The sequence below is a fragment of the Chroicocephalus ridibundus genome, chromosome 2 (genome assembly GCF_963924245.1).
Source record: "Chroicocephalus ridibundus chromosome 2, bChrRid1.1, whole genome shotgun sequence".
Classification (NCBI taxonomy): Eukaryota; Metazoa; Chordata; class Aves; order Charadriiformes; family Laridae; genus Chroicocephalus; species Chroicocephalus ridibundus.
This window is the reverse complement of record NC_086285.1, coordinates 101,734,371-101,747,944: the sequence shown is the minus strand read 5'-3', so window position 1 is coordinate 101,747,944 and position 13,574 is coordinate 101,734,371. Positions and strand designations below refer to the sequence as shown.

The 13,574-nt window shown below is 41.1% G+C and overlaps 1 protein-coding gene across 4 annotated transcripts in view; it reads left to right on the top strand.

Annotated features, from left to right (window-relative positions):
• The window catches only part of ANKS6 (ankyrin repeat and sterile alpha motif domain containing 6), a 44,389-nt gene that overhangs the window by 5,903 nt on the left and 24,912 nt on the right, over positions 1 to 13,574 (top strand). For all 4 annotated transcript variants that reach the window (XR_010069980.1, XR_010069981.1, XM_063326319.1 and 1 more), the window contains exons 3-5: positions 2,450 to 2,494; positions 6,614 to 6,818; positions 12,045 to 12,151. Coding sequence is in view for 2 of the 4 variants with exons in the window: in XM_063326319.1 (XP_063182389.1) it covers positions 2,450 to 2,494; positions 6,614 to 6,818; positions 12,045 to 12,151 (357 nt within the window). In the remaining 2 variants the exon portion in view is untranslated. The remainder of the gene's footprint in view (positions 1 to 2,449; positions 2,495 to 6,613; positions 6,819 to 12,044; positions 12,152 to 13,574) is intronic.

Sequence of the window (13,574 nt, the reverse complement as noted above, 5' to 3'; positions counted from 1 at the left end):
TTGTAAAGTATTGTGGATTTGCTCCTTTTTCCTTCTGCAGACGTTTGTTTATGCTAACAGAAATGCATTAGATCTGTTCCTGAAATCAGACAGTTTGGTTTGGACATTATGTTGGACATCTGAATACATTTCAGAGTGTGAGACCTTATTCTGTATGTAGCTGTTTGGGGACACTTTTTAAGGTATTTGTGCTTTATGATGCAGAGCAGTGCTGGGAGGTACTTAACAAGAGGGTTTGGAAGAGCTGCATCTGGATTTTTCAGCTTTGGAGTACTTACTATGAAATCTAAGGATGTGGCTAGCCCTAGAAAGAACCTTTTCCAGGCGCTACCACCCATCCAGCCATGGTGGCAGAAAGTGTGTGACGTAGGATAGTCCACTCTAGGTTCTCTGCCACTTGTGATACCCAAATAGGCTTTTTTAAATCTTACCTAATTATGTCTGTATTACACTGCTGTGTGGACATGTCTGCAATCCCCCAAATTGTTATGTTTTATTTAAATTTGGTGTCATTCCTGCAGGTCGCGCTTCCCTTGTACTTTAAGAAGCAAGGACAAAAATCTGACATCTCTTTCTGCTTCAGAGTAGGTGTTAACTTAGTCAGATGTTGACTCATAGGTTAAGGTGGAGCTAGGGCATTCATACAGCCATGCTACCAGACGGAACCGGCTGACTGTAGACATTTGCTCATGACCAGTCTCTGAGGAATAGACATCATTTGGTTACAGTACACAGAGAGATGCAGACATCTGTGGGATTCGCTAGTGCAGCGCTTTATACCTTGCCTGGGTGTTTGCACATACAGAACGTATGTGCAGGCAGAGTTGGCCTGATGAGTCTTGAAAGTCTTCTGTAGTCATACAACTTCAAAGTATTGAAGAAATGCGTTTAAGCTAGGAGAGTGGACTTGCGTTAAAGAAGGTGGGTATTCCTATTGCCTCTGCTGAGGGCTAGTTTCCATCAGCAGAAGGGTCGTAACTAATCGGGGCAGAGAGAGGGGGGAAAAAATGTTAAGCCTCCACATAAATTTCTGCATTGGTTTGTGAACGTGGCTTCAGTCTTCTCCTAGCATTGAGTCTTGTATATCCTGGGAAGAAAAAAAGATCCTCTCTCTTATACAGAAGGCAGTAGAAAAGGAACTTGTCTTCTAATCTATTGCCATAGATAGGGTGAATTGCCTCCCAAAAGAAAGCAACTCTCTTCTTAGGGCTGTTTTCAGTAACAAATTCAAAACAACCTGAAATGGCTTGGGTGTTGCTTGTATTTGGTCCCTGTCTTTGCTTCAGCTTACTCAGATGGTAGTCGTTCTTTCTGGCTTCTCCTCATGGTCTTCTGCTCCCTGAGGCTACCTCTCTTCCAGTCTTTTCACATGCCAAGTACAGAGTCTGGTCCTTTTCTAAACTAGTCTTTTGAAATCTGTTTTCCAGTGGTGAGATCATACACAGTTCCTTCTGTAAGATCAGTTTCTGAACCAGGACAAAATATGACCCATAGCTCTCTTTCCCAATCTTAAAATTAGAGTTTCTTATGTTTTTTGGGGCTTCCTAGCAATTGCTTCTGTTCAGCATTTTTAAATTACTTCCTTTGCAGTCAAGCTATGAACATTAACCTTTTCTTATCATAAAAATGGTAGATTCGGGCTCGGAAAATCTCTCAACATCCTGTTGTTTTCCTTAAAATCCTATTGGTTCTGTAGTGTCAGTAATGCTTTGGAAGATGGAGGAGGATACATTTTTCTGGCTTGAGTAGAAGGTGCAAAACATGTCACTATTTTTTCCTCATGTTACGTAGTGTCATCAGTTGCAAAGCACTTTGAAGGCAAGTCGAAGGAAAGATCTTTCACTCAAAATACTAAAATTTGTAAGTTATTATTTTGGGGATGATGACCTGGGAGCTGAAGGATATCAGTTAATGCACAAATAGCAAGCTGTGGACTTAAATCATCCCTATTATTTTTGTGACCTTCACAAATTAACCTGGCAATACTGAAGAGGAAATAAAAATGAGACATCTTATAAAACTCCTTTTGAGTCACCTTTCAAAATAATCTTGTACTATTTGAGTGCTTGCTGTTGTACAGAGGATTACACTAGACCACAGAACCATACTGTGGTTCTTTAATTGATATTTTAGCCTTCCAGGCAGGAAACACAGAAGTTTCCAAATACAATTTCCTGATAGTGAATGAAAGTTGAAAGGCAAAGGCCTGTACTGGTGCTTTATTATAGTTTGTAGCTTTAATTCTGCACAGAGAACCATACAGGTGAGTCATTCTCCCTAAAGGGAGTAAAAAGGTTATCCGTGCTTTCTTTGTTTTCATTAAATGTATGTCCAAATGTATGTTTTATAGTACCTTTATGTAAATTTTAATGGTCCTTGCTATAAAAATTTTACTAGAATTTTTTTCTTTTTTGATGATGGTTAATAGAAGTATTTCTATTTCTTCCAGATACAGAAAAGAGGCAGCCTGATGTCTTTCATGCTTTGAAATTGGGTAAGTAGGACTCTTCTACCATGTCTGGTTCTTGTAACCTCAGAGCATGTTTGTTTGTTAACGTGGGAAGCTGAGGCATGTTCTGTTTTTACATTTTTTTTCCTTATTTTTTTGTTTTGTTTTTTGTTTGTTTGTTTTTTTCCTTATTTTTCTTTTAATTTTAAAAATACATTGGTTTCTGTAGTTTATATCTTTTCACATTCCAATATAAGAAGATCTTTTATGAATTCCTGCTTGTGCCGTTCATGCCAAAATGGTGCGATTTAGTAGTTGCAGTGATTCCAAGGCCATGCTACCTTTAATAAGATTTTTTTTTTTTTTTCCCCTTCTTGGCAAACTTGAAGTACGAAAACAAAAGTGCTAATTGGTACAAAAGCGTGTTAGCATTGTAATTGCTCTTTAGAGTCTTAGGTCTTACATGTTCTTTCCTGAGCAAGAGTGACTTTCATGAGCACACAACTGCTAAAACTGTTCCATGGTGAGCAGAAATAGGCAGTACCATCCTGATTTAAATTTCATCCAGGCTTTGATGGGTTGTACCCATGGTGGATGGCAGGCTGCTTTCTGGTTACCTATTTTCCTGGATCTTCCAGAATAGGAAAAAGTGCTGAAATTATGAGTTTGGCTTGAGGCTTGCTGTCTGGTGGCTTTGGCATGAGAAAGAGGACTATTCACTTTCTGCTGAGGTTCCTGATAATGTCGCTAGTCAGAAAACTCTGTACTATTTGCTATCTCTTTGAAAGGTTAGAGAGATTCAGTACTTGAACCTTGTCTTATTACTGCTCTTACAATTGATATTTTGCCATTTAAATAAGTTTTCAGCTATATGATAGCACGTTTATACTATTGCCAGCAGTCCTAGCTATGTAGACAGTCAGAAAAAAAAGCCACTCAGCAGTAAAGTTCCTGATCTATTTTTTTTTCCAAATATTGAAACATGTTATTCTCATGTGAGATTAAATCTCATGTCCAGTGAAGTCATGAGAGGTGTCCCATGAGACCCAAGAGGTTTGTTTCTTCTCCAATCATCCCGCCCTTACTTGGGACTAAAATGTCCCAGACAATGAGGAAACATTGGTAATACAGCCTTGTGCATTGTGGTGGACCTAATCCTTACTGGGGCTGTGTTTTCTGTGTCTGTGGCCTAGAAAATCGGTGCACGGAAAGCTGGCTCTATCCTTCCTGACTGTGATAGGTATATACAGAACATGTGAGCTTTAGGGGTGAGCACAGCTGCCTCTCATTTCAGCTTTTTAGTTCATGTACCCATTCCTTACTGTAACATAATCATGAAACCTTCAGTATGATTCACCTTGCTTTCAACAGGAAGCTGCAACCTGAAGAGAGCTCTTAAGTCAGCAACTTTCACAGTTTTTGATGAATTTTTAGATTTTTTTTTTTTTTTTTATTATTTGTAAATGAGTGATTTTTGTGTAGGGAAATACCATTTTTTCCCAACATCTGTCCAAATGGATTTCAGCAATGCATCTTTAGATTGACAATTATCTTCCAAGTTTTATTTTTATTGCATTCCTACTGAAAACTAAGAGGTGTGTTTTAAATGGTCAAGCCTGGCCTTAGTGTTCAGGTCTCATCCTGGGTTTGGTACAGCAGTTCAACAGTTGCTTTTCAATTAACCATCATAAGTCACCATCTCAGGAACTTCATGGCTTTTCAGGCTGCCAGAACTAGAAATGAGCAGACATAATAGTGGACAAGAAGGTGATAGGTAACCATACTGGGAGCTCCTTCTTAAATGTTAGCTCACATGTAAGCTACTGTCCTGGTTTCAGCTGAGATAGAGTTAATTTTCTTTCTAGTAGCTGCTGTGTTTTGGATTTAGTATGAGAATAGTTGTTATATTGATATCTTAGTTATTGCTAAGCAGTCAAGGACTTATCAGTTTCTCATACTGGCCTGCCAACAAGAAGGTGGGGGGCATACAAGAAGCTGGAAGGGGATACAGCAGTGACAGCTGATCCCAACTGATAAAAGCGATATTCCGCACTGTATGATGTCATGCTCGGCATATAAAGCTGGGGGAAGAAGAAGGAAGGAGGGGATGTTTGGAGTTACGGCGTTTGTCTTCCCAAGTAACCATTATGCGTGATAGAACCCTGCTTTCCTTGGAGGTGGCTGAATACTTGTGTGCCGATGGGAAGCAATGAATGAGTTGCTTGTTTTGCTTTGCTTGCATGCGCGGCTTTTGCTTTACTTACTAAACTGTGTTTATTTCTTTATTTCAACCCATGAGTATTCTAACTTTTCTGATTCTCTCCCCCGTCCCACTGTAGGGGGGGGATGAGCAAGTGGCTCTGTGGTGCTTAGCTGCTGGCTGGGGTTAAACCATGACAGCTACCAAAACCTCTTTGTACAGAGGACTCAGGTCCGTTAGATTTTAGAGAGTTCAGCTGCCCTTCTTGTACCCCTGTAACTTTTGAGATTTATAAATGTTAGTGCTAGGTCAGAAGGATTCTTATGGGGGGAGCCAAATGAATACTGGTCAGCGTACTCCTTTTGTTTTTTTATGAAACGCTTTGCTATGGGTGTCAGCACTGTTAAAAAATCAACTCACTAGTTTAAGAAGTGTGTAGGCCAGAGTTCAAAGTCAATTCTGGAGTCTCTGTAGGTTCCAGGGTTTCTGTTTAACAAAGTCTGTGATGTGGGTCTGTGTTAAAAAAGTCACCTGCTGTCTTTTACTTAATTGGAACATAAAAAAGTAGTTTTGTGCTTTTGTTATCTTTCCTGTTCCAAGAAATTAGCTGAGTTGCGCAGGTGGGTGTTAGTTTCAGTGAGCACATTCAGGTGCCTGCAGGGGGTTGTCTGGGATTCTGACTGACTTTCCAAGGAAAACGTTCGTGCCTGTGATTGAGTTGAAGGCAGTTCATGTCATGAAGCAGTTTACCATCTGAAGGTTTTTTAAAAGTGAGAGTTTTTCCATTTGCATGGCAGTTGAGCAGTTGATGATTTGCTTCTTCTTGCCTCTTGTTCCTATAGTGTTACATATTCGCTCACAGAGATTTTTTTTTTTTTTTGCTCTTAGCTTCTTCCCTGCTTTTGCCTGCCATATGTCATCAAAAAAATAAGGGAGCTGGGTGAGCTTAAGCTCTCTGCTTAAGGTTACCCTGACTACCTCATACATTTTTAAAAAGTGCTTGTTCCTACCTTTATTAAGGTTTAGAAAAAAACCCCACAACCTGGTTAAAATGTGTTCAGTAGCATATTTTATGCTGCTTTTCATAATCTAGAAAAGAACTCAGTGCTACCAGCCTCTTTATGTGGAAACTTGAACATTAGGTTCACTTTTAAAGAACTGGAAAGATGGCAGGAATAATGCCTTAGTCTTGAGCAAGAAGAAGGGAAGTTTTGCTTTGGAGATTTATTTTAAATACTGGAGGCAGAGTTAAAAAAACCCTTCTGAATATAAGAATAAATTAATTCCTTGGGAGGTTGTAGAGTTATATCAGTAGAAGTTTTTAGAATCAGTGAACCACCTTTGCAAGGGAAGCTTATGGGTCAGTGTGACATAGGGCATTGTTCTATCTGCTTAAGGCAAGGATGGCCACCACCACCTTTCAGAGTGCCTTCACACCCAGTCTCTTTGATTCTAAAGTTTTTGCTGTCTGTGATTTCAGCCTATGGAATTGGAACAGGGATTTTAGCTCTGCTGAAGGACAAATCATGGTGTCTCAGTATCATCAGTTTTCCTTGCACAACATCATTTTATGACAATTTAATATAAATATTCCCTATTTGTGTCTTCATGTGTGGGATGCACGGCAGTTTCTACAGCCTTTATAGCTTAATCATTAATTCCAGAAAATGATTCTTGTAATGGGATTGTACTATAAGTGTACAAGTAGGGAAAAATGAGGGACAACAGTACCTCATGTTTATGCCACAATGTTATGTAGCCTGGGAAGATGTACTGATCAACTAAAAGACCAAAGATTCATACAAATATTTAGCTTCAGTGTTGCAGTTGCCCTGATACTTTATTTTTTCTGTTTTAATTCCACTAAATGTAGACCAATGTCAGCAAATCACAATACATATGAATTCAGTGGCTAAGCAGTTCTCTGTTGCTCATGTGGATTATGTTTTATTGCTGTTTTACAGGAAACTTCCAGCTGGTTAAAGAGATTGTTGATGAAGACCCATGTCAGGTCAATATTACCAATGGTGATGGTGCATCTCCATTAATGATTGCAGCTGTAACTGGACAGCTGTCCCTCGTCCAGCTCCTTGTCGAGAAAAACGCTGATATTGATAAACAGGATAATGTTCATGGCTGGACAGCACTAATGCAGGCCACATACCACGGGTAAGATATATGCTGTCTTTGTGTCTAGCCGTAAAGAAGTTTAATTCTTCTTACATCTCAATAAAAAATATCTTTTTGATACTGACTCTGGAAGCAGGGGTGTCTTACAAGAAATTGAGAGACTAGTGGCCTCAGTTTTTCAGGACTTGTGCACTGCACTCAGCTTTTCAGGGCAGACCTCAATGCCGTTTGGATTGCAGAATGAGCGGCACATTTGGGAACTTGAATCTTGCTCAGTAAGTGCTTGGAACATGCTCCAGGCAAGCACTAGGAGCTTTAGGGCAGATTCCAACTTCCATCCTTCGTTGTTTTTTTTTTTTTTAGTGTGTTGTAAGATAGTATCACCCCCTGCCAGGGCTGTAGGCCTACATCAAGTTGTGAAACTTCAAGGCAATCACCCTTCCATGTGCCGTATTTTCCAGTCTTAAACCCATTCTTATATTTCCCTATTCAGCTTTAGTTTTCATTGAGTTTTCTGAAATGTGCCCACTGGAGAACTGATTGTCATTTTCTCTAAAGCTACGTTATAGATGTAGGTAGGCAGTTAAGAGTCAGACCCCAGAAACTGGCCTGGTACTTCACATGTGATCTCTGTCATACAGTTGGCATTGTCAGAATACAGGATATTCTGTTTAGGAAGGTGAACTTTTCTCCATTTTTGTAGATGAGGCCCTCGCAAAGGTAAAAATTCACTTCACTGCTAGGTATTGCTTACATTAGTTGTACAAATGCAGATATTCTGCTCCAGCTTTCATTTTTAGTCAACAGGTCTCATTGGGCTATGAGAGTGCAGCAAAGGGGGGAAAAATAGGAGGTCAAGTTGTCTTTACTTTGATAAAATTTTCTGAAGTAGTTCCTGGGACCAACATAATATGGTCCAGATGTAGGTACTTTGCTTGGCGGAGGACCATGGGATAAAGCCCTGGAGGGAAGGGGGGCCCAAGAAAGCTGGTTAATATTCAAGGATCACCTCTTCCAAGCTCAGGAGTGATGCACCTCAACAACGAGGAAGTCAGGCAAAAACACCAGGAAGCCTGCGTGGATGAACAAGGGCCTGCTGGACAACTCAAACAGAAAATGGGAGCCTACAGAGGGTGTAAGCAAGGACAGGTAGCCTGGGAGGAATACAGAGAAATTGTCTGAGCAGCCAGGGATCAGGTTAGGAAAGCTAAAGCCCAAATAGGGTTAAATCTGGCCAGGGATGTCAAGGGCAACAAGAAAAGCTTCTACAGGTACCTCAGTGATAAAAGGAAGATTAGGGAAAATGTGGGCCCTCTCTGGAAGGAAACAGGAGACCTGGTCACCTGGGATATGGAAAAGGCTGAAGTACTCAATGACTTTTTTACCTCAGTCTTCACCGGCCAGTGCTCTAGCCACACCGCTCAAGTCGCAAAGGGTAAAGGGAGGGACTGGGAGAGTTAGGTACTGCCTAAGATCTGGTTTGAGACCATCTGAGGAACCTGAAGATGCACAAATCCATGGGACCTGATTAGACACATCTGCGGGTCCCAAGGGAACTGTCAGATGAAGTTGTTAAGCCACTATCCATCATATTTAAGAAGTTGTGTCGGTCCAGTGAAGTTCCCACCAACTGGAAAAGGGGAAACATAACTCCTATTTTTAAAAAGGGGAAAAAAGGAAGACCTGAGGAACTACAGGCAGGTCAGTCTCATCTCTGTGCCTGGCAAGATCATGGAAAATATGCTGAGGCATATGTAAATAAGGAGGTGATCGGTGACAACCAGCATGGCTTCACTGAAGGCAAATCATGTCTAACAAATTTGGTGGCCTTCTGCAACAGGGTTACACCATTGGTGGATAAGGGAAGAGCAACTGATGCTGCCTGCCCGATATTGCCTGGACTTGTGAAAAGCATTTGACACTGTCCTGCACAACATACTTGTCTCTAAATTGGAGAGACACGGACTCAACAGATGGACCGGTCGGTGGATGAGAAACTGTCTGGATGGCCACACTCAAAGAGTTGTGATCAATGTCTCAATATCCAAGTGGAGACCAGTGACAAGTGGCATTCCTCAGAGGCTGGTATTGGGACTGGTGCTATTAACATCTTTGTCGGTGACATGGACAGTGGGATCGAGTGCACCCTCAGCAAGTTTGCAGACAGCACCAAGCTGTGTGGAGTGGTCAACACACTGGAGGGAAGGGATGCCATCCAGAGGGACCTGGACAGGCTTGAGAGGTGGGCCTGTGCAAACCTCATGAAGTTCAACAAGGCCAAGTGCAACATCCTGCATGTGGGTCAGGGCAATCCCAAACACAAATACAGGCTGGGCAGAGAATGGCTTGAAAGCAGCCCTGAGGAGAAGGTCTTGGGCATGTTGGTCAATGAGAAGCTCAATATGAGCTGGCAATGTGCACTCGCAGCCCAGAAAGCCAACAGCATCCTGGGCCGCATCAAAAGATGCGTGGCCAGCAGGTCGAGAGAGGTGATTCTGCCCCTCTGGTCCTCTCTCGTGAGACCCCACCTGGAGTACTGCATCCAGCTCTGGAGCCCCCAACATAAGAAGGACATGGACCTGTTGGAGTGAGTCCAGAGGAGTCCAGCCATCTGCCCACAAAGATGATCAGAGGGCTGGAGCACCTCTTCTGTGAAGACAGGTTGTGAGAGTTGGGGTTGTTCAGTCTGGAGAAAAGAAGGCTCTGGGGATACCTTATAGCGACCTTTCAGTATTTAAAGGGATACAGGAAAGATGGGGAAGGACTCTATGAGGGAGTGTAGCAATAGGACAAGGTGTAACAGTTTTAAACTGAAAGAGGGGAGATTTAGATTAGATATTAGGAAGAAATTCTTTACTGTGAGGGTGGTGAGACATGGGAACAGGTTGCCCAGAAAGACTGTCAAGGCCCCATCCCTGGAAGTGTTCAAGGCCAGGCTGGATGGGGCTTTGAGCAGCTTGGTCTAGTGGGAGGTGTCCCTGCCCACGGCAGGGGGTTGGAACTAGATGATCTTTAGGGTTCCTTCCAGCCCAATCCATTTTATGATTCTAAGATGAGGTTCTCTGCTTCCTCACCAACACAGTACTGATTGTAGCAATAGGCATGTCATGGAAGTGCCTGAAGATCAGTTTTTCTGGTGTGGCCATTTCACTTAACAGCAGCCACCCCAGCGCACAGCTGGAGTAGAAGCAGTGAGCAGGAAGTGATTTGCAGGGCTGCTGGCACATCCCCTTGCCGGTACTTGTCTGTGGAAGCACAGAGCACAGCTGGGTGCTGCCTGTATTCAGATACTGTCCTTTCAGTTTCCTAGAGGATTATGTTATGAAAATTCCCTTCCCTATTATATCAGTCAGTCTTTATAGTATGAAAGTGTATTAACTCTGTTAGTACATTAAATGTTTGAGGCAGTGGAATTTTACTGGAGACTATGGTATTATTCATGCTGAAGTAAAAAAAAAAAAAAACCAAAAAAACCAAAAGGACACCAGCTCAGTGGAAGGACCAGAAGGACATCCCAGCCCTGGAAGTAAGGACTTGGCTTTTTGGAAGCTTAAAGAGCTGTCCATCAAGCATAAAAGATATCCCTAGTCAACCAAGGCAACAGCAGCATTATAACCCCTCTAACACATCTTTGAAACCCTGTCAGTGTTGGCTGGCACTATACAAAAGTAACAATAGCAAGAGTGACTCCAGGGACATCTGGATGAATGGACAAGCAGCACAAATGCTGCAGAAATATGGTTGCTTTGCAAAGTTTTACTATGATTAGTAATCGATAGTGTGGGTGTTAGTGATTAGTAAAGTCGTGTTGTACCTAAAGGCTTTAAGGGTGGAAGAACCCTGTGCAAAACCACATTTGGCATGCCTCAATGTGACTGGGACACTTCATGTGCATGAATAAATATTTACCCTTTTAATTCTATACTTTGCATCCTAGCTTTTCTCCATGGTTGGCATGAGCCAGTTGCAAATTTTCCTAACAACTGGAAATCTTTAGCCTCTGCAGAGCCTCAGCTTGCCCCCCTCAGGAGGGGTCTGGAGGGTCTCTGGTCTGAAGGCAAGGTCTGTGTGAGCCAGGGACGCTAAAGGATTGTGTCTCTGCGTACCTTCAAGATGCAGGACTGCAAAGCAGGATGGGGCGGATGACACAGTTTTAAGGAATAGAAAAAAAAGTAATGGGAAGAATGCAGAGGAGCTGTGGTGGGGATAAGCATAATTTTTGTTGGAAGAGAGGAGGAACATTCCTCCTCCATTTTAGGTTGATTCTAACTGGAGTGAGTTCAGAAGTGAAAACTTAATTTGTACAGTAAGAAGTAATGCTCTGAAGTTGGGTGGTTGAGATCTGTATGTCAACTTCATTCTTAGAGTTTGCAGTCAGCTGTTGCTATTTAACATTTTTGCTGTGTGTTGCTTATGTGTGTCAGAGTTTGTTTTTATACAAGGTCAGTCTCTGCTCAAGGGGAGTTTTGAATTAAATGTATTTTTCCTAGCTTTGTTGTCTGTTTGCTTATTTTGTAGGCTGAATTACAGTATTGTTTTTAACTCACAAGGCAAGTCCTGCTTATTTTTTCAGGTGTATGGGAGGGGAGAGGGACTAATGGGAATAGGATTGTGAGTTTCTTTTATGCAACTAGCTTTTATGAACTTTTGTTGGAAGGTGTTTGTCCTGGTTATCATTTAATGCTGATTGGTTTTGCATTACAAACAGCTCAAGGAAGTGATAATGTGCCTTCTCAATTATGTAATTTATATCTCTAATTAAGTGAAGTACTGTTGGAATTTATAAATTATCTTTAGTCAATTTGGCTTTTTTATATGCAATTTCTCGTTTGTTCTGAATTTGAAGTTGTGTTGAAGTATTAGTGGTGGTGTGTGATGACTACAGGACTGACCTTTGTCTTTCCATCTGCTTTTTTTGCCCTAGGCCTTCTCTTGGGAAGGTGTTTGCAGCAAATTCCGGAGTCAGTTCTAAAGGGTCAATTTAAGAAACTGACTATTCAGATTAGGTTTTTTAGACTGACTTTCTGCATGTTGATTAGCATAATTCATAGGGAGTAAACAGTGACTGACAAAGGAATCGTGGGAGCTTCTGAATAGCTTGTGGACAGATTTTAGACTTGCTTAATTTAGCTATAAAAAAGGTAAAACTGATCTTTAATGGAGGAGCAATGATATAAAAGAATGAAAATAGAGTATTAGGATTTTCTCCTTTTTTTTTTGTTTTTTTAACACGAGCAATGCCTTTTTTTTTTTCTTCCATCAAAGAAACAAAGACGTTGTAAAGTATTTGTTAAATCAAGGAGCTGACGTCAATCTTCGTGCAAAAAATGGATACACAGCTTTTGACCTGATAATGCTGCTGAATGATCCAGGTATGTTATTTCAAAGACCGCTGCGGAAATGTACAACATAAACAGATTAACATCCCTTCCAATCTAGAAAATACATTAAAGTTGCTAGGAAGTATCCTCTGAGATTCATGCTAGACTGGATCAAGAAAGGATGCTGCCTGACAATGGTGGGTTTTGAGTTAATTGGTTAGATGAGTGTGTATATTTATGGGATAACAGATTTTGCACATTCCTCTTGCTTTTGTTTTTGAAGATGTTCCAAAATGTGTTGTTAGTGTTGCCAGAGCCAGTTCAATGGCATTTGACGGTGGTGGCCGAGGTATGCTGTAGTGTCATTATCACAGAACTGTCAATTGGAGCTAGAAATTTCCACTCAGTAAACAGCAGCAAAGGGCCAGGACAAAGAGAGTGCAATCAGAATAAAAATAGTGAATTCCTGGCTGAACCTCTCACTGGGTCTGTAAAGGTTGAGAATAAATCACACTTCAGGGCTGAGACTGTTTTTATGGGAGTGCTTTAGAAAAAAACATGTTTTGGGGAGGCTTCAATGAAACACATATATTTTTTGTTGTAGTTTGTTTAGCCTATGTGATTTGTTATTGTTAACTTTGCATAGTACCTGAATTGCTTTATCTGAAGCCAAAACCCACTACTGCTGATGGAATTAATGTTTGTTTTCTCTGTATTTACTCATTATGGGGTTTTTGGTCACTAGTGACCTTTGGTCATTTCTGAGCTTTCCTTTGTCAGAAGTAGATCACTGATAGTATGACGTTTTAGAAAATAAATACTGTGAATGCTTTTTCGTTATAATTAACTTCTTGTGGGACAGATTAGTTTGTCTTGTTACCTGTTCAGCAAGAGGAATATATAGGTCAGTTCTGTCTGCCCTTCTGAAAGTCTTTCCTGACTTCTGTATAAAATACAGTTTTACAGAATATTTATTTGCTTTCCTGTCCTTCTCTCATACTTGTTCTTTTTTCTTCCTCTTCCTTTCTTTTTTTCTTACTTTTTTGGTCCACCTTTTTTCTTACCGTGTCTTTTCAGTCCCTTCGTTATCCAGGCTGAACATCTCCTTTCTCTTTGGGATTTAATTTCAAGCTTCTTTTCTGCAACCTACGCTTGAAGAAAGAATACTCATTTTTCTCTACTCTCTTCTGTGTCAGGTGAGAAAAGGGAGCATCGCAATGTCGTTCTTAAATTCTACAGAGTGTGAGAGGAGGCAGTTCACTTGGTCGCACATGACTGATTCTGACTGAATAGCATGCTTACGTGTATTGATAAATACTGTTAGAGAGGTGGTGGTAACACTGCAGCCCACTGCATGGGAGAAGGAGTGGGAAACATAGGCCAAGAAAGAAGGTTTTGGGGATTCATCTGCTTTGTGTTTGAGGGGTAGATCAATTACTACTTCTATGGGATCTATAGGGAAAGTGTCAGCATA